This window comes from Danio rerio, chromosome 16 (assembly GCF_052040795.2).
Source record: "Danio rerio strain M-AB ecotype USA chromosome 16, GRCz13ab, whole genome shotgun sequence".
Lineage (NCBI taxonomy): Eukaryota > Metazoa > Chordata > Actinopteri > Cypriniformes > Danionidae > Danio > Danio rerio.
Window position 1 is genome coordinate 12,976,826 of NC_141036.1, and position 19,964 is coordinate 12,996,789.

At 34.4% G+C, this 19,964-nt stretch overlaps 1 protein-coding gene across 4 annotated transcripts; it reads right to left on the bottom strand.

The window, feature by feature from the left end:
- Positions 1-1,567: 1,567 nt before the first annotated feature.
- Positions 1,568-18,904, bottom strand: mfap5 (microfibril associated protein 5). Of its 4 annotated transcripts, none has more exon segments than NM_001386410.2 (7): positions 1,568-2,027; positions 6,382-6,455; positions 11,130-11,217; positions 11,290-11,328; positions 14,041-14,070; positions 14,187-14,270; positions 18,846-18,904. In NM_001386410.2, coding segments are annotated over 6 exon segments (381 nt in total). In that variant the 5' UTR covers positions 14,233-14,270; positions 18,846-18,904; the 3' UTR covers positions 1,568-1,923.
- Positions 18,905-19,964: the final 1,060 nt, after the last annotated feature.

Consider the following 19,964-nt stretch of genomic DNA (forward strand, 5'->3'; position numbering starts at 1 on the left):
CTAAGTCTTTTACACTCAAAGCATTTTTGATTCAAAGTTGTTTGTTTGTTGCTAAATTAAATTAGGCTATAATAATTATAATTATTTCTATTTTATTTTATGTATTTAAATATTTTCGATTTGACAATTAATATTTTGGTACACTTTTCTTTGATGGTCCGTTTATTGAATTTAAGTTACATTGCATCTACATTCCAGCTAGGCTAATTCTTATTAGATTATCAGTAGACTGTTAGGTTGGGGTGAGGCAATCGTGCTACCCACTGCGCCAATGTGACGTCACATGCAAAATTATAATTTTCATAATAAAAAAATAAATAAATTGCATACTGACCACCCGGAAAACTCTCGATCAAAGATATATGTATATATGTGTGTACATCAATGGCTCCAGATGGCCAGGCGCCACTGCACCTCATTTATTTTAAAGGAGTACTACCCTGTGCCAAAATGGCGTCTCTAATGCATTCCTTAAAATAGACAGCAATAACATAGTCGACATCTAGTGTGTATATATATATATATATATATATATATATATATATATATATATATGTATATATATATATATATATATATATATATATATATATATATATATATATATATATATATATGGCTCTTTATGATTAAATTTATTTTAAAAAACAACAACACAATGACGAAATAAAAGTCTGATAAAAGGCGTCGCCACAAGAATAATGTGAAAAACAACTTAAAACTTGTTGATGTTGAAAGATAAATCACATTTCTACAACATATCGTCACCAAATTATTAATTTTAAACCAAAACAAGCAGAGGCAGAAATAGCCTATTGCTGTTCACAAAGTTATTTTCGTCAGTTTGCATATCAGTAAACCTATTGTCGACATACTGTCTCAGAAATGTTCACAACTACAAAGAGCTTAGTAAACATTTTCAGGCACCAGCCACAGACCATTAATCAAATCATTACATCATTTCTGATATTTATCTCCACTTTTCAAAACACAGTTTTACTCAGAGGATATCACAGCTGTTGTTTTCCAGATAGGTCTTGTGTTCATACTTACAGCAAGTTGTGTTCTACTGTCTTTTTACGTCTGTCTCCCTCTTCTGTTTGATCTGTGTAACAACCTATGATAATAAATGTAAAATAGTTGTTTCGTCGTTGTGCTAAAGATTTGTTTATAGCTATATTTATGAACACATTTGTGCCTTACTGCGTATGAGAATATAATAACAGGTAAATAATGACATTCTAACCTGTAAAATATACTAAACCAATTTAAAGGGGTAGTTCCCCCCAAAATTTAAATTCATCATTTACTCATCCTCTTGTTTTAAATCTTAGTGTCTTTCATCCATTAAACAAAAAAGAAGATAATAAAGAATGGTACCTATTGACTTTTTTTTTTCTACAATAGAAGTAACTACCAGTTTCTGACATTTTTTGAAATATCTTCTTTTGTGTTCATCAGACGAGGTTATGGAACCTCTTGATAATGAGTTACTGGTGAGTTTAAATTTTTGGGTGTACTATCTTTAACCACGTGATACCCCAAAAAGACAATGTAAAGATCAGAGTGAGAATATAAACATTTTTATTTGCTTTTGTGCACTTTTAATTACAGTGGTGTGGACATATTCAGTAAAATAGAAGGATATAAAGCACATAGTGGTTATTTTAAACATTCAGGGCCAGAGCTGTACATTACCATGCCCTTTGTGATTTAGTGAAATAATATTTAAAAACACAGAGACATTCTGACGAGCTTATTTCAGTTCCAAGTTGAAGCTTTACAATGATAAAGAGTGACAAAATTAATTTCGAACCATGGTTTCATGCTAAATGCTGAAAACTGAAAGTTTGAGATTCAGTTAGCAGATTTATAGTTTGTTTTGTTTTTTTGCTGAAGGTTGGACATGCCTTTCATCTCACTTTAAGCTTTGTTTGCCCATGTTTTTGGGTTGCCACGACGACAGCGTCTCCTAGTTGTCCTCTTTTGGCGTTTCGGCCAACCTGATTTCTCCCTGCAGATTTCAGCTAAAGAGAGAAGAGATTACATGAGAGGGGTCTGGATGCAGACCTGGTGCAGTGCAATCTGAGCTGCATCCAATGCTTTTTAATGCGCTTACCTAACCACACCCCTAACCATACCCATCACAGTGACAACACACTCCATTGAGTGCATTGTGTCTGACATTGCATCGCTGAGTGATTCAATCTCAGCTTGCATCATAAAGGCTGCATCCAAATACTATTGGATTACATTAGCAAAACGTTAAGTTGTAGGCTACTCGCCAGTAGTTGGCGATGTCGCTTTTTTAAGGTGCAGTAGGTGATTGTCTTCAGAAACATTTCTTAATGTGCTGGTTTAAAGTCTCTTCACATTCCAATAGTAATGATTAAAGTAAATGATCAAAATGTATTTATATGTATTTTTAGATTTTGGGTGAGGCATAAAACTAAAAGAGTCGGGACTGACCGACATCTCTCATAATTCCGATAAGTAGGCGAAACTGTCTGTCAGCAAATGCAGATTTGAACAACTGCACAGCCGTTTGTATGCATCTCCACCGAATGCTGTTGGTCAAGAGAGAAAGGGTGAAACAATGGCTGAAGGATTTCTCTTAGACAGGTAATGTTCTGTTTTAAAACTATTTTAGCTTCATGCAAAGCTGATGTATAACGTTAGATGTTGTTACAAATGGGTTATATCTTCACAGAAGTGTTGTACAGCCACTAAAATCTTCCGATAAAAGATTGATAAGACTATTTTCAGTTTTATAAGGAACTTTTTACATCATCGATAACGTAGATTTTAATTAGTTTAACAACGAAACACAAGTAAATAGCACTATTCCGCCTAGTCTCTCCCTATATTGTTTACCATGCAACTCAAGCACAAGTCGCTTTTAACTCATGAGAGAGGGTTCTTTTGCTGTGCTCGTGTTTAAGGATGCGTGGCTCTAGACGGAAGGGGAGGGACTGTGATTTAGAGATTTATGCTAAGCTGTTAGCATTGTGGAAGATCACATACTGCACCTTTAAATAACACTGCATGCTTGTTTACATGCAGCTCTGTTGTCCGCTTTTGTTGTTTAGGCTATCAGGTACTCACACATGCCTATAGACTGAACATGTAATACGTAATACATGTTGCGTAACAATAAATCATATGAATTAATTAGTTAATTTTATGATCAGTTTACGCTGATGATCAAAAACTTGCTCTTTAAAAAGATTGTTTTCAACATTTTGCTTCAGCAGGCCCCAAAATGCTGCTGTAGCATAAACTAAGAAATTAAGATTTTTTTCTCTTTGTAGTTTTTATTAAAAATTGTTGTATAATGGCCCTCATGGCTTGCCTACATCTCACAACTAAATTATAATCTAAACAGTGTAAGTGGCAGTAAATGTCTAATGGTTAAGTCATTGATTCAGTTATTCATTCGATTCATTCAAACTGCCAATTCATTTAGCAGTGAATTTAACATTTCTTTTTCATTGGCAAAACTGACAAAAAACAGACAGTATATGTATAAAATAAAACCACATTTTAAATCAACAAATTTGCATTTTGCAGTTGTAATGAAGCAGTATGTAATATTGTTTAATAATACCAGTTTAATAATACCAGTTACATTCTGAATAGATTTTAAAGTATTATTACTGGTCTATAAATCACTAAATGGCCTAGGACCTCGATACATTACAGATATGCTCGCTGAATACAAACCCAACAGATCACTCAGCTCTTTAGGATCATATAAACTAGAAATTCCAAGAGTTCAGTCAAAGCAGGGTGAATCTGCCTTCAGCCACTACGCCCCTCGCTGCTGGAATCAGCTTCCAGAAATGATCAGATGTGCACCAACATTAGGCACATTCAAATCGAGACTGAAAACACATCTGTTTAGCTGTGCCTTTACTGTATGAGCACTGTGCTACGTCCGACAGATCGCACTATTATTATTTTTTATTCCTGTTTATGTAAAGCACTTTAAATTGCCACTGTGTATGAAATGTGCTTTATAAATAAACTTGCCTTGCCTTGCCTTGCCTTGCCAGATGATACAAATATAAGACAAAAACCATCATGTGGGTTATTCTTACCCCAATTTATTGAATTTGAGTTGTTCACCTTCAGTATTTTAAAATTATTTTTATGACCATCTTTTTCAATATTGTCATCACTAATAAACTTTATGAAATGAAATGCAAGTAGACAAATCAGGTCTGGGACTTGGGCTGTGTGCTTGCAGTAATAAAACAGTGGTGCATTGATTGTAATGTATAATACTCAACACATTATTATAAGAACTAATTCATTAAATTAATGTTAAATCAACAGCCTTAAATCTGAACAATTTTGTATTTCACTTGTTACTAAATTTTTATTTTCTCTCCATGATGTAACAGGCAAAAAGTATCCTTTTAAACAGTTTAAAAAATTCTGTCTCTTAAAGGTGCAGTATGTAAGTTTGACACCAAGTGGTTGAACTAGGTATTACATTCCTGGATCAAAACAAACGCAAGCACAGGTTGCCAGATTGAGGACCAACAGACTATCTAGCCTAAAGGCTGATTTAAATTGGATTCTATATAAAATCAATGGCACGTGGTAGAAGGAAATTTCTATATTAAAAGGACTTTTTGTCCTAACCAACACCTCAAATTAATATATTAGAAATGGCTTCTATTTCTTACAGCTGAACAGCAGAAAACTGACAATAATCAACTTAGGTACACCTCATGTGCTTTATTCAGTGTTACATAGTAATAATGTGAGTTTGAATGTAATTTTACATGACATTTATTGCCATACTACTGAAAGCAGCAGTAGATAGTTCACCTTAGATCTTAAAAAAAAAAAAAAAAACATTGAGGCTCTATTTTGACAATCCATGCACAAAGTGCAGGGCACAAACGCATTAAGGGTGTGTCAGAATCCACTTTTGCTATTTTAGGGACAGAAAAAGGCACACCATAGCGCATTTGCTATTTACATGGCGGACTTTGTGAGTGGTAAAACTGGCAAGAAAGTATAGTTTGTATATTTATGTAGGCTAGAAAATAATATTTTTTGCAATATTTTAATCCTTTCTTTTTCATTTGTAAAGATATTTGTGAATTGCTGTACATCCTATGTGTATTAAGCAATGTGTCAAAACGACTCTTGCACCGAGCTGAAACTAGCAAACAACAATTGCTTCGCGCCTTGCGCCGCATTGCGTTGGGTGTATGATAGGGCCCTTGAACTGTGACTCAAAACCAACACATATCAGTGATTCAGAATCTACCTGTACATTTAATTGTGTTAAAGAGGTTTAATAACTATGTATTAATTAGATAATAAACCTTCCCATGTCATGAGTGAGTGCTTCGAATGGCTGTGTTTTAATATCTGTGGTGTTTCGTCTGGTACAAACAGCTAAATGGCTTATCACTGCAAATCTCCCCACGTAGCGTGTTGTTACGACACGGGATTAAAGTGTAACCTGCTAACCTAATGATTATGTTCATAATGTTTATATTCATAATTTTTTTTGTCAGCTTAGTCCCTTTATTAATTTGGGGTTGCCACAGCGGAATGAACCACCAACTTATCCAGCACGTTTTTACGCAGCGGATGCCCTTCCAGCTGCAACCCATCTCTGGGAGACATCCATATATACTCATTCACACACACACTACAAACAATTTAGCCTACCCAATTCACCTGTACCACATGTCTTTGGGCTGTGGGGGAAACTGGAGCACCCGGAGGAAATCCACGCAAACGAAGGGAGAACATGCAAACTCCACACAGAAACGCCAACTGAGCAGAGGCTCGAACCAGCGACAGAGAATGTTAATATTATTTGCTAATTAATAAAAACCTCATGTGGAACTCCGAATCTGCTTCTCATTTAGAGTTTGTTACTGTACAACGAAGGTCACATTTCAGTCACAGATGCATGCTTTGAGAAACTTCCTGACTGAATGAATGAAATACGCGGTGTTTTACAAAGGCAACTCGGGGTACTGAAATATAATTGGCTAAACTGGCATTGAGCTGGTTAAAAGAACATAAACAAAGGCAGCGTTCCAGCACGGAAAACACATTTTCAAAGCAGAATATCTGACTTCAGCATTGTTTTTCAAATAAACAAGATTGTTCACTTGGCATGTTTCTTAATAATCTGCAAATATATTATGGCATTTTTTGGTTTAGAAGAGTCAAAAACTCATACAGCACCCTCAATATCTTCTCAGAAAATGTTATTAACCATATGACAACAATACATCAGCACTCAAGCCCAATCTAAATCATAATGTCACCCTTATACATTGAAAAGACAATAACATATGAGGTTGTATAGTTTGTTTCTTAATTAGATGTTGGGTGTCTCACCCATCAGGATCTCATCTTGCAGGCACACAGTCCTCACACAGATCTCCTTGTTGATCACATAAACTCTAGGAAGACTGGAGGAAACAGATGTCAATTACTTCACATGCATCATATCAAACACTAATCTCTCTGTGTGTTCAGCAGAGGAGAATGTCAACAAGATAGAGAAAACAAAATAGCTTGCTTAAATTGAAAGAAAAAAGTGAGTGCAAGTGTGTGTGGTCCTAGCATTCATCATGTCGTAGGGATCCAAAAGGTATGTAAAGCAATAGTAGTAATGTCTGACCTTGTGGTGACTTTTTTGGTCTCCATGACAAAACAGATAATAAATCATACAATTAAGTATTTTGAAAATGTTAAACTGCAGAATGTTTCCTTCATAAAACCGGTGTGTGCGTGAGTGTGTTTGTGAGTGTTTGTATGTGACTCATTTCAGGATTGCTGGAACATTTCAAGCATTTTCCATTAGTTTTCTTTAAACTGGAATGATATTAAACAAATGTATTATGTATCTATTATGAATCCATTATTAACGTAAAATAATGCACAGTGCTTAAATATAATAGGAAACATTTGTGTCTTGTACAAATTGTGATTTAACTTATTGTAAAAACAATTTTAAACCCCTATCAGGGTTGGCAATAACAGAGTTGACATTTTTCACCATGTTGTGCTTTAGCTCCACATCGCATACCTATAACACTATGTTTCCCAACACAGGCTCATTACGGATATGTACCCAGGTCTAAATTTGGGGACAGCGAAATACGTAACTGGAGTTACGTCTGTGTGCAGTTTTTTTTTTTTTTTTTTTTTGCAAATCCACCAGAGGCCACTGTGTGCACTTTTTGATGATCTCAAATTTCTCTCACACATACTCTTCTTGCATATATCAACCAGAGGGCGCAATATACACTTCAGCCGACCAGGGGTGCGTTTCCCAAACAATGACATAACTCACAAATGAACTACTATAGTACAATACATTGTTTGGGAAAAGAACAATGTAGTGACAAGTGTTTACCAAAACCGTAGTTTCTATGTCGCTGATCTATCATTTACACCACGTAAGTTATAACGTAAATTGTCAATAATGATGCTCTAAACTGAACGGAGTAACAACGTCTTTGAAGAAAAATCGTAAAAAACCCGTAATTTTTTTTTATATACAAATTTTATATTGTAAAAACATGCAATCATTTTCCATATTAGTTGAAATATATGTAAATGGCACATATAGGGCCAATGTTTCCATTACAAACATTATGAATATTTTATATTCTATTCTAAAACATAAAACCACTACCAAAAAGCTAACACGTATTCTAATGTCATATATGAATCAAATGGTTGTAATTTCATACATTCATTAACTTTCTTGTCGGCTTAGTCCCTTTATTAATCTGGGGTCGCCACAGCAGAATGAACCACCTACTTATCCAGCACATGTTTTACGCAGCGGATGCCTTTCCAGCTGCAACCCATCTCTGGGAAACATCCATACAAAATCATACACTATGGACAATTTAGCCTACCCAATTAACCTGTACTGCATGTCTTTAGACTTTGCAGTAAACCGGCGCAACCGGAGGAAGCCTATGCGAACGCAGCGAGAACATGCAAACTCCACACAGAAAAGCCAACTGACCCCACTAGAACCAGCAACTTTCTTAATGCGCCACTGCGTTGCCTCCTGGTTGTAATTTACAGTATGCTATTTATTAATAATTAAAACAAGTATCCTATTTATTATTATTCTTATTATTATTATAATTATGTAGGATAATGTTTGTTTATTTATTTTATTTTTTAGAAAAGTCTTTGACGCATTCAAACTTTGACACATTCAAACCACTGTAGAAATGTGCTAACCAATGGGCCCATTAACGTATACTACATATTTTGTTTTTATAAATTCCGCCTTTAAATAATAGGTCACCTTTCGCCATGAGCCACAGCTGTGTTCAAAATGATATAAATGTTTTCAAAGTGCGATACGAAGGGAACACAATTGTCATTAAGAAGATTGCTAAAATTGAACTGTTAAAATATTTTTAAAGCAAATTACATGTAAAAGAGATTACTTTAATGGCTTTTTTAATCAAGTTTAAATATTGTAACTTTCTAAATGAATATGGTTTATGGGGGATGACTGGGAATAGTACACAACCAGAAACTAAGGGCTCTATTTTGACGGCCCATGCGCAAAGCGCAGGGCGCAAACGCTTTCAGGGCGTGTCAGAATGCATTTTTGCTAATTTAAGGACGGAAAAATCCGTTTTGCGCTGTGGCACATGGTCTAAAAGGGTTGAGTTTATTTTCTGAATGAGTTATAGGTGTGTTTTGAGAATGAACCCAATCAGAGTCTCATCTCCCATTCCCTTTAAGAGCCAGCTGCGTCGCTCCATAAGCGCATTTGCTATTTACATGACATAAAGTAAGTCTAAGTGGAAAAACTGAGCATTTTAAAAGTAAACAGTTAACATTTTTTTTTAACAGAAAACTGTTAAACAGAGCATCTACTGCGTGAGAATGAGAGATAAATTATCTACTTTCACTTTCGCTCTCGTGGATAGGGAAACCTTTACGCACAGACATCAATTAGTCTATAAATAATTAATTTTGTTTGTTAAGCGCAAATTTTTGTTTCAAAACTATTTCTATATTCAATTCTAATTTCCAGCAAACGAATAAATGAACAATAATATGAAGTGTGCTCAAAAACCTGAGTTATATCCTAAAACATCCTGTGCCCCATATGGTCTAAAACCTGAAGGTGGGCTAATCTAAGCTTGTTTTTAATAAAACTAATATAAATATGGATATAATAAATAATACTGCTAATAATAATAACATTATACAAAAGCAAATTGCTATGATTGAACTGAAAAAGCCTCCCGAGATGAAAAAGACATAAAAGCAGTGGTTTTTCATATTCATGAAGGCTAGAAAATAGTATGTTTTGTAATATTTTAATCCTTTATATTTATATCCTATATATATTCTTATTATATCCTATATATAACCTTAATATTTAAATTTTTCATATGTAAAGATATTTGCGTATTGCTCTCTTGTGCGTATTAAGCAGTGTGTAAGGGAGGCGCAACTCTGCGCTGTAGTTTAGACCGGGTTTGTTTTAGTCTAATGAAAAATCTATTTTAGTTTCTCAAAATAGCAACGCGCCAGCAATGTACCTCAGAACGCCTTCCTTTTTAGGCCAGAACACCGATGGGCGCACACATGAGCGCAAATGCATTTGCTATTTAAACAGCGTAGCGCAACGCCTCAAAATGACTCTTGCGCCAAGTAGAAACTAGCAAAAGACTATTGCGCCGCGCATTGCGTCACATTGTGCCGGGTGTATGATAGGGCCCTAACTATGCTTCTAACTACAGCTCTAGAGGTGTAGTTGCAAGTGTACAAGTTTGTGACACAGTTTGCGAATGTTTGTTGGAACGATGGATTAGAGAAACGGCAAATCAAGGAACTATGTTTGTAATAACGGTATTTGCAACTTTAGTTGGCTAATGATGGTTCTCGAAAACGTACCCCAGGCCAACTTGCTGTAGACTGACGTACTGACTGACTGCACCCATCCCTGTCTCTAAACCCAACTGATTCAAAAGCAATTAATCTAGAAAAAATTGCAGAAGAATCACAGTCATTTGATTTTACCATATTTTTAGCCTGTTGTTTATTTATATATTTTTTAGTTTTATGTACCGTAGAAATAACGGATATTAAATTACAGAAAATTCATTTAACGTCTGTTATTTTACAATAAATTTCTGTAATTCAGTGGCCAATATTTTAGAATTTTTTTATGGTGTGGTCTCTGGTACCATTTTTTGCCAGACTCAAACCCTGTCATCATCGTCAACTCAGCTGTATCAAGTCCATCTCTGTATGCAGCAAGCTAATGGGCAAACTGGTAACACCACAAAGGTCATCCATACAAAGTCAAGCGGTCAGCTGCTAGCGCTAAAAGAAACAGAAGCCATCTGCGGCTTCTTGTCTTTTTAATTTTAAAGACAAAGTGCAGCCATACGTATTGTAGCTATATAATTCACACTCTTAGAAATGTAGACAGGGGTACGTATCCATAATGAGCCTATATTGATTTATTTTCATCATATTTTTCGTTTTAAATAGTGAATTAGAAATTAATTTAAATATCACAATATGACACTTGTTATCACAGTTGACAAGTAATGTATCTAATATTGGTGTATCCTAAACATTTTCTATAAACTAATAAGAATAAATAACATTCCTGAATGCCTTGTTTCTCTCCAGAGGAAGTGACATCACTTGGAGCAAGTCATATGTTTTCTATTAGTGCTTTACTGATGTAACACAGTTCACTTGAACGTATAAGGACGTAAAGTTCATATTTTCAAAATAAAACGTGCTTTAATACACAAATAAACATATTTTTTACAGATAACTTGATATAACTTTGTTATAATTCAAAACAGTTTTATTGAAGTGTTAATTTTAATAATATAAGCTTTATTTTGGAGATGCAAAATGAAAGTGTAATTTGAGAATTGTTTTACTTTCATTGTGGGGACCAAATGTCTTCACAAGTATAAACATACGAGTACATTTTGACCTTGTGGGGACATTTTTTTGGTTTCCGTTTGCATGCGAGGATCGAATAAAAACATTATGTCTTTTGGAAGACCCTATTAAGATAGCTGCTCAAGTGTGTATGCGTATGTCTGTGAGTGTTGTATACGCACCTGTAGAGACAGAGTGAATGAATGCATCTCTTTATGGGTCGATGAACCGAGTACATCCTGGTGCAGGGGTAAGTTTCCTCTCTGCAGTCTTTTGGACAGAGACAAGACTGTTATTCACACAAATCATGTGCTCTCACATACACACCATATACACACTCACCTGGCGGAGGCAAAACGGTGGCGTCAAAGTCATCTATTTCTGTCAAGAAAAATGAAAAACACAGCAAGCTAAAAACATGAAACCAAGGCTAGTTATCATGCTTGTATACACCAGTGAATAGAGTGAGCTGTCACAACAAGGAGATTTTAGACTGTTTAAAACTAATAAACATTTTTTAAAAGACAATGTAAACCATCATATAGTTTTAATATTATAATATACAGTATAATATATTATACAGAAGCATTATACAGGGCCATTGCCAACAGTGGATCCCAGTGATTCCTTTTGTTTATAATTTACCACAGCTCTGCAGTTTGGCCAGAGGAGAAATGGTCGTACTCAACAGACCCTGGTTTCTCTTAAGGTTTTTTTTTCCTTTACTTTATCAATTGGTGAAGTTTGTTGCTCGCCACTGTTACCACTTGCTTGCTTGGTTTGGGACTTGTAGAGCTGCGCATCGATGGATTTGCTCTTCAGTGTTTAGAATTTCAGCGGTGAAATTAAACCACACTGAACTGAACTAAACTGAACTTCAACACTGAAAACTGGACTGACACAGTTTCAATTTACTAGAACTTCTATGTTAAGCTGCTTTGACACAATCTACATTTGAAAAGCGCTATAGAAATAAAGATGAATTGAACTGAATTTTAAATTACGTAAAAGCACTGTACATTCAAACTAAAGTTTATTAGATGTTAAGATCAGTATGTTAGTCTTAAGGATATCTAAAATCTAGTGTGCTTCAAAACAGTGACACGGTTTGCATTAAGAAGATAAAAACGTACAATGCAGTTTGTCATTTGCGCCTAAATTGATTAATGCAGGTGTCCAGGGGCGTAGCACCAAATTCTGGGCCCTGTACCCTCTCAATGTCAGTGGGCCCCCTACACATTTTTTTTTTAAATTATTTGAATATAAACATGCACAAATAGTGTTTTAATCTATAATCAAATCAGATTATAATAATGACTGGTTCTTTCATTCACCACCAAATTGATGCATTTGGCCTACTTGTGCTCAATCTAATACAATGACATTTCAACCTTTATACCAATAAAAGGGATAAATCAAGTATATAATTTCTTATATTAGTATTACTTAATTGTTTAGATTTTTAAAAGGCACATTAACTTCTTTCACATTTACACATGGATCGATAATTGCAATAATTTGACCATAAACAGCTGAAAAAATTTATTGGAAATAAAAATTCATTCTCTGTCACAAGGGGGCGCTTTAGGAGCGCTGAAGTATTACGGTTTCCCTAGTAATGACTGTACACAAATCAGCATTATATGCGACCAAAATGGTCGCAATTTCGAGCCCTGCATTAGCAGCAGCTGTCTGGAGTTGACTATGTTAACTTTAATTAGATGTAGTTTCATAACAAGCAAACTCAGTTCACCTTTTGAAAAGAAAGCAGTCATCAGCTGCTTCCCCTCACTCTGCCTCCTTTCTTTTTCCTTCCTGATTTACTTTTTTTAAAAGTATTTTTGGAGGTGTTATCAATATATTTTGAAATAAATAATGACATTGACATCAATTGGAGGGGCCAATTAATTCGAAGTAGGCTACAAAAAAAAAAAAAAATTGGTGGGCTTTCAAAGGGCCCTCTCCCTAGACGGGGCCCTGGGTAGTCAGGTCCACTTTTCCCCCCACTACCACGCCCATGCAGGTGTCACCAACCTTTCCTGGAGAGCTACCTTCCTGCACATTTCAGTTGCAACCCTGACCAAACACACCTGTTTGTAATTATCAAGTGCTGCTTTAGGTACTATTAATTGGTTCAGGTGTGTTTGGTTCAGTCATGGTTGGGACTGAATTCTGCAGGAAGGTAGCTCTCCAGGAACAGGGTTGGTGACCCCTGGATTAATGATTTTTTGTTTCAATTAGTTTCTGACATATCCTGCCCCCTTCAAGAAAGATGCTACTGCTTTATTAGTTTGAGCTCAACCATTTTCACTGGCAGAGCTGTGAAACTAAATGATTTTGGTTGCTTTTTTAAAAGGGGGAGGAGCTACTCTATGTCTGCCCCGCCCCTACTTCATGTTTCAATATTTTAATCCTTTATATTTATATCCTATATATATTCTTATTATATCCTATATATCCTTAATATTTAAATTGGCCTTGCGCCACATTGCGCCGGGAGTATGATAGGGCCCGTTATCTTTGAACGAAACACTGCATTTCTGTCACAACATCACTTCTGTATGGAAAAGTCAGCAAATATGGAACCTTAAGTCTTAGATCTTAACAATGACATGTTTTTTCTTAATAAAAGTGCAAGAGAGAGTGAATTATAATAAGGATTAGGAATTACAATCGTTAATAATCAATGTTCTACAACATATGTTGTATTATAAAATTTGTTATCATCTCTTGGTGAAAACTATTTTAATTTAAGCAATAGCCAAAAGTATGTTTGTATTATTATTACTAAACTTTTATTTATTTATTTTGTAATTATTATGTGCTGATATGATTTTTAATTAACTGGAATAAATGGACATGACAGCTTGCAGCTTTGAAACCAACACACAAATCACTCCTATAAAACCTGTTTTTATGTATAAAAAGATGTTTATGGTTTCTCCATATATATATATATATATATATATATATATATATATATATATATATATATATATATATATATATATATATATATATATATATATATTTATTTATATAAACACACACAAGTGTCCATACAGTGATTTTAACGACATTTTAACAAGTTACCAATCTGTTGTGCCTGGACGGTAACAAGTACTGTGAGAAAAAAAAGAAAAGCAGAGATGTTTTGTTGACTGAGCATTCAAAAGGAACCATTCATTCATATTAATTAAATGAACAGGCTTCTGTTTTGTTCTTTTTAATGGACTTACTAAAGAAACAACAGCATAGCAGCACAGACACTGGAGCGCTTCCCATCTTTTAGGGTCTTCACAGGGTTTGATCACAGCTCGGGGCTAAAGAGAACAAGAAAGGTTATGAGCATGTTGATCATAACAACCCTGAAATAGCTTTCAGCGCTTACCAAATAACAGCTAGAGTAAATTCAGAGGGGAGAGAAAATGTTGTATTCCTGGGATAGAAAACTGAACTTTCATAGTGTTTATTATAAAATAATCCTTAGTAAATCAGACATGCTAATTTGATGCTAAAAACATGATATTAAAGAGATGGTTCACGTAAAATAGAACCTTTTTTATACTTTCTTTTGTTGAACATTGACTTCTATGGTATTTGTTTTTTCTATTTGAAAGTCAGTGGTTATCGGTATCCAGGTTTCTTCTATCGGTATCCAAGTTCAGCAGAATAAAGCTACTCATAAGTGTTTGGAACCACTTGTGAGTAAATAGAATTAAATATTTTTGGCTCAACTATATACAGTTGAAGTGCTGCCTGAGTTATTCGCCCTCCTGTTTATTTTTTTCCCCAATTTCTGTTTAACGGAGGGAATATTTTTAACATTTCTAAACATAATAGTTTTAATAACTCATCTCTAATAACTGATTTATTTTATCTTTGCCATGATGACAGTAAATAATATTTTAACTAGATATTTTTAAGACACTTCTATACAGCTTAAAGTGACATTTAAAGGCTTAACTAGGTTAATTAGGTTAACAGGTTAGGGTAATTAGGCAAATCATTGTATAACGATGGTTTGTTCTATTGATTATCGGGGAAAGAATTAGCTTGAAGGGGATAACAATTTTGTCCTTAAAATGGTGTTAAAATAATTAAAAACTGCTTTTATTCTAGTCGAAATAAAACAAATAAGACTTTCTCCAGAAGAAAAAATATTATCAGACATACTGTGAACATTTCCTTGCTCTGTTAAACATATTTTTGGGAAATATTTAAAAAAGAAGAAAAAAATTCAAAGGGGGGCTAATAAATCTGACTTTAACTGTACGTCTAACATGCAAATGCTTAACTTTGGTCTTTAGCAGTCTGTGACTTCATTCACTATTTAAAAATTTAGCTATTAGCCTTCTCAGTATTCAGTCTATTCATTATAAATATTAGAACAAGAATATTATAACTCTTGTGACCCAATGTATGTAATAGTCTACTTTTTTTCTGCACAACAATCATTTAATTTGTGATGATTTGAGTGCAATAAACCCTTTATTGATCAAGGAATCTCCTTATATTGATAACAGGGGCTCTTCTGGTTTCACAAAGTCAAATTTAAGACTTTTTAAGATCATGAAGAATGAAATTTCAGACTTATATAGGGCTAAACGCTATAGATTTTTTAATGGCCCATAAAGGAAAAAATAAATAAATACTTACCCTATCAAAAAAACTAATTCTAAATAGATATTTCTTAGCCTTATATTTTAAATAGTGTGGCAAAACAAGCAGACCCTACTTATATACACATATATTTTGCAACATATCTAAAAAAACACAATTAACAACATAAAAAAAACTCTTTAAAAACGATGAAAATAAAAATGATTTTAGACCCACAAGGCAATATTTCAGTCAATTTAAGATTTTTTTTAAAGACATTTAAGTCCCCATGGATACACTGGATGATGTCATTTTTGTTCATATTCTTTTGTTTTAATTTGAATAAAACTAAAGAATATCATTAACAAATCTCGAAATGGCTTGAATGACTGTTATATTGAGAAACCTAATTTTATTTTGGATTTCATAGCTAGTTATATATATTTTTTTCTTCAATTTGTTCGACCCTTTGTCTGTTTTGAGGGTGCTTTAAATATTCAATAAAACTAAACCAAACTAAATGACTGCTGTTTGCAACCAAATGTAGCTGCCACTGTATTGAAGGTGGATCTGTTAAATAAGCTGTGAGCTATTAGAATATTGAATCTGAAGATGAAAAGGATAGGATGGTTGTGATTGCTAAAACGAGGCAGATTGTGACATGAAAATGTATTTATTTTAATATTATCCCTCATATAATAAGTGAGTGCTGAAAAATTATACTCAAGTAAAAATACCATTACTTGCCCAAAAATGTAGTGCAAGTAGTAAAAGTATCTGTTGTAAATAGCACTCAAAATATGAGTAAAAAGTAGCCCTTTTAAAAGTACTCAAGAGTAGTGAGTATTACACTGTGAAAAGTGGACCCGTTTACTTGCAAAGTGTGAAAGGATGTTTAAACGTAACATTCTGTAGTGCATTCAGTTATCTTCCTATATTTGTTCCTTCCTTCCTTCTTTCCTTCCTTCCTTCCTTCCTTCCTTCCTTCCTTCCTTCCTTCCTTCCTTCCATTGTTTGTTTGTTCTGTCCTTCCTTCGTTCATTTATTTGTTCATGTTTTCCTCCCTTTATTCATTTACTCATTCATTCATTCATTCATTCATTCATTCATTCATTCATTCATTCATTCATTCATTCATTCATTCATTCATTCATTCTTTCTTTCATTCATTCATTCATTCATTTGTTCCTTCCTTCATTGGGTCCTTTGTTCATTCATTCGTTCGTTCGTTCATTTATTCATTTGTTCCTTCCTTCGTTTGTTCAGTCCTTCCTTGAACCCTTCCTTTAGTCATTTAGTCCTTCATTCCTTCGTTAGTTCGACCCTTTCTTCCTTCATTTGTTTGTTTGTTTTGTCATTTATTTGTTCCTTCCTTCATTCCTTCTTTACTTCATTCTTTCACTCATTCATTTGTTCATTCATTCTTTTGTTCCTTCCTTCTTTAGGTCCTTTGTGTATATAGCTGATATTTGTTCTTTCCTTCCTTCATTTGTTCAGTCCTTTCTTGAATCCTTCCTTCATTCATTTGGTCCTCCTTTCCTTCATTAGTTTGGTCCTTCCTTCATTTAGTCTTTTCTTCATTTCTTGTTCTTCCCTACCTTCATTCTCCCTTTTCTTCCATTCTTTTTTCGTTCCATTTAGTGTTTGTTTAAGGCTGTAAAGTGATTTCAGTCATCATACAGTTGACATCCTTCATTATCTCATCAGTCATCAGTGACATGCAGTCTATAAACAGTCTCTAGTTCATTGAGTGTACCGTTTTTTGACATCTTCTTGGACATTTTTAATGCTTCCAAAAGGTTTAGTGCATTTATAAAGCAACCGTGTCTTGAGGTTGCTTAGTATGATGCGATTTACTTTTTATGTGCGATTTGATTGGACAGGAATCGCAGGAATGATTTTTCTACTTTAGCCAATCACCATAGACAAGAAAGAAATAAAGTAGTGACTGCAGGTAGAAGGAAAGTAGTGGGGTAAAAGTACCGATACAGCACTAAAAATGCACTCAAGGGGAAGTAAATGTACACATTTATAAAACTACTCAGCAAATTACAATTCCTGAGAAAAACTGCTCAAATACAGTCATTTGAGTATTTTTAATTAGTTACTTTATACACTGTAAAACTCAATAAGTAAAGGTAACTCAAACCATTTGAGGAAACCGATTGCAACAAACCACTTACGTTCAAAAACTAATTCTAATGAGTGCTGTGAACTCATTTGAGTAAACGAAGCAATTTGAGCACAGTAAAACCCAATAAATTTAGAGAGCTCAAACCAACTGAGTACTGTAAAAGCCGATAAGTTAAGGCAACTCAAATTATTTGAAGAAACCGAATGCACCAAACCTAAGATAGAAAAATTATCTATATGAGTACTGTGAGCTTACTCCGTTTAAGTTGAAGTAATGCGGTATTTAATTATCCCATTACCTTTAACACTGAGTTCATAAATCTTGTCAAATCCATAGAATTAGCTTTCCGTAAATTTTGAGTTAACTACACTCATTTCATTTACTAAAGTTGACTGTTGGGTTTTACAGTGCACCACTGGTTGTTGCTTAATATTTTTGTAGGATTTTTAACAGAACGTCTAAAACAGTCTTATTTGAGTCCGATTTTAGTTATAGGTCCAGTTTTACAGCCTTCCAAAATGTATCCATTTATAGAAATCCTCGAAACACCTGGACGCAATGATAGTCTGCAAGATAGAGCGTATAAGAAAGCACAACCGCAGAATGTTGAAAATCTCCATTTCCACTTGTCTCTGACTCATGCAAATTCTCATTCATTGATGTCACAATCACTCATTAAAGATATCAGTTACAGCTGTTCCATCTATCCAGCTTTGTCTGGTTCTTTCTTTCTCCTCGAGTCTTCTCCTTTAATCCTGTATTTCTCTGTGTCCAAGACATGATCTCACACTAAAGAATGTGCTTTCCCACCCCTCCCTGTGGACTCAACAAACTCACACACACAGATGCATGAATTCACAAACACTCATAAACACATATGCAACTTCCCTCGGTCCATAGTTTTGCCTGAGGCATCCGTTACATATTCATAAACTGACAACTCAACTACAGAGTGCGTATATAACTTGCATTAAGCATTCTTTTTCATATGAAAATGTGTATTCTTTGCATTGTTGTTGTTGTTTCAAGGCTAACTCCAATGTTTTCTAGCTGTCTTCTTTTTTTAGTATGTGCCTGTCAGCAGCAATGACTAGATGATGTGTTAGATGGAAATTGTAATGATGTAATAATCTCAAAAGAATTGGTTTTAATAATACTTACAAAATTTCCAATCCTCTGCTGCTCCTTGTGTTTTCAGAATCCTTTGGCTTTTACTTTTCCCCTCCCTTTCTCTTCCCTCTGCTCAACATCCCTCCGCCTGTCTCTATCTCACTCCCTTTTTTCATTGCTTATTCGCTCTTCCCATTTTATCCTGTTTTTTGAGTTGTGTGTATAAATCAAACAAGTCGTTTGGTGTATTTGTGTGTTGATTATATCATTTTTACACCAGTTAGGAAAGGTCAAATGTCAGAGGGCTTCACATATCCTGTGATGTTTGTAGATTTTTGAGTCCCATTTATATTAATCTTTAATTTTCCTTCAGCTTAGACCCTTATTTTTCAGTGGTCACCACAGCAGAGTGAACCGCCAACTAATCTGGCATATGTTTTTACTCAGCAGATGCCCTTACAGCCACAACCCAGTACTGAGAAACACCTATATAATCTTGCATTCACAAACACACACACATACAGTACGGCCAATTTAGTTTGTTTATCCAATTCACTTTTACAGCATGTCTTTGGACTGTGGGGGAAACCAGAGCACTTGGAGGAAACCCACTCAAGAAATGCTACAAACTCCACACAGAAATACCAACTCGCCCAGCTGGGACTTGACAGTGCTAACCAGAGAGCCACTGTATAGCCCCTCATAAATATTAATTACTGCATAGGCTTACTTACATTTCAGTTAATAATTTGGTAACACACTTATAATGTACACACAGGTTTTTACACCATACTTAAATTCCAAAATAATCTAAATGTAATTACATGTACCAAAGTGGTGTGCCAATATGGAAAAGGTACATATGTTGTACTTATCTTTGTTTTGAATCTTATTATGCATAAATTAAAGATAAAAACTAATGTACTTTAGCATTTTTTTTAAATCTAGGAGCTCGCTTTTTAAAAAATAATACAGTAATTACTGTTGTTTGTACATATCCTCTACCACCAGGGGTCACCGCAGAGCTGTAAATGGCGTTTTTAACATGTCTGACAAAAAAGGTTCCATGCATTTTCATCGATTAAAAATGAGCAGGTATGATTTTTTTTTTAAATAATAACCAATAGTTATGCTACATGGGGAAAAAACGCATTACATAAACTATTTTTTA

What these genes read in the sequence shown, in the direction of transcription:
- mfap5 (XM_087284971.1), bottom strand. Translation starts at nt 14,232, where the DNA reads ATGGGAAGCGCTCCAGTGTCTGTGCTGCTATGCTGTTGTTTCTTTA. An exon ending in GCTATGCTGTTGTTTCTTTA is followed by an intron (nt 14,071 to 14,186) that starts GTAAGTCCATTA and finishes TTTTTCTCACAG; the next exon opens with TACTTGTTACCGTCCAGGCA. An exon ending in GCAAGATGAGATCCTGATGG is followed by an intron (nt 2,028 to 6,381) that starts GTGAGACACCCA and finishes TTCTCTCTTTAG; the next exon opens with CTGAAATCTGCAGGGAGAAA.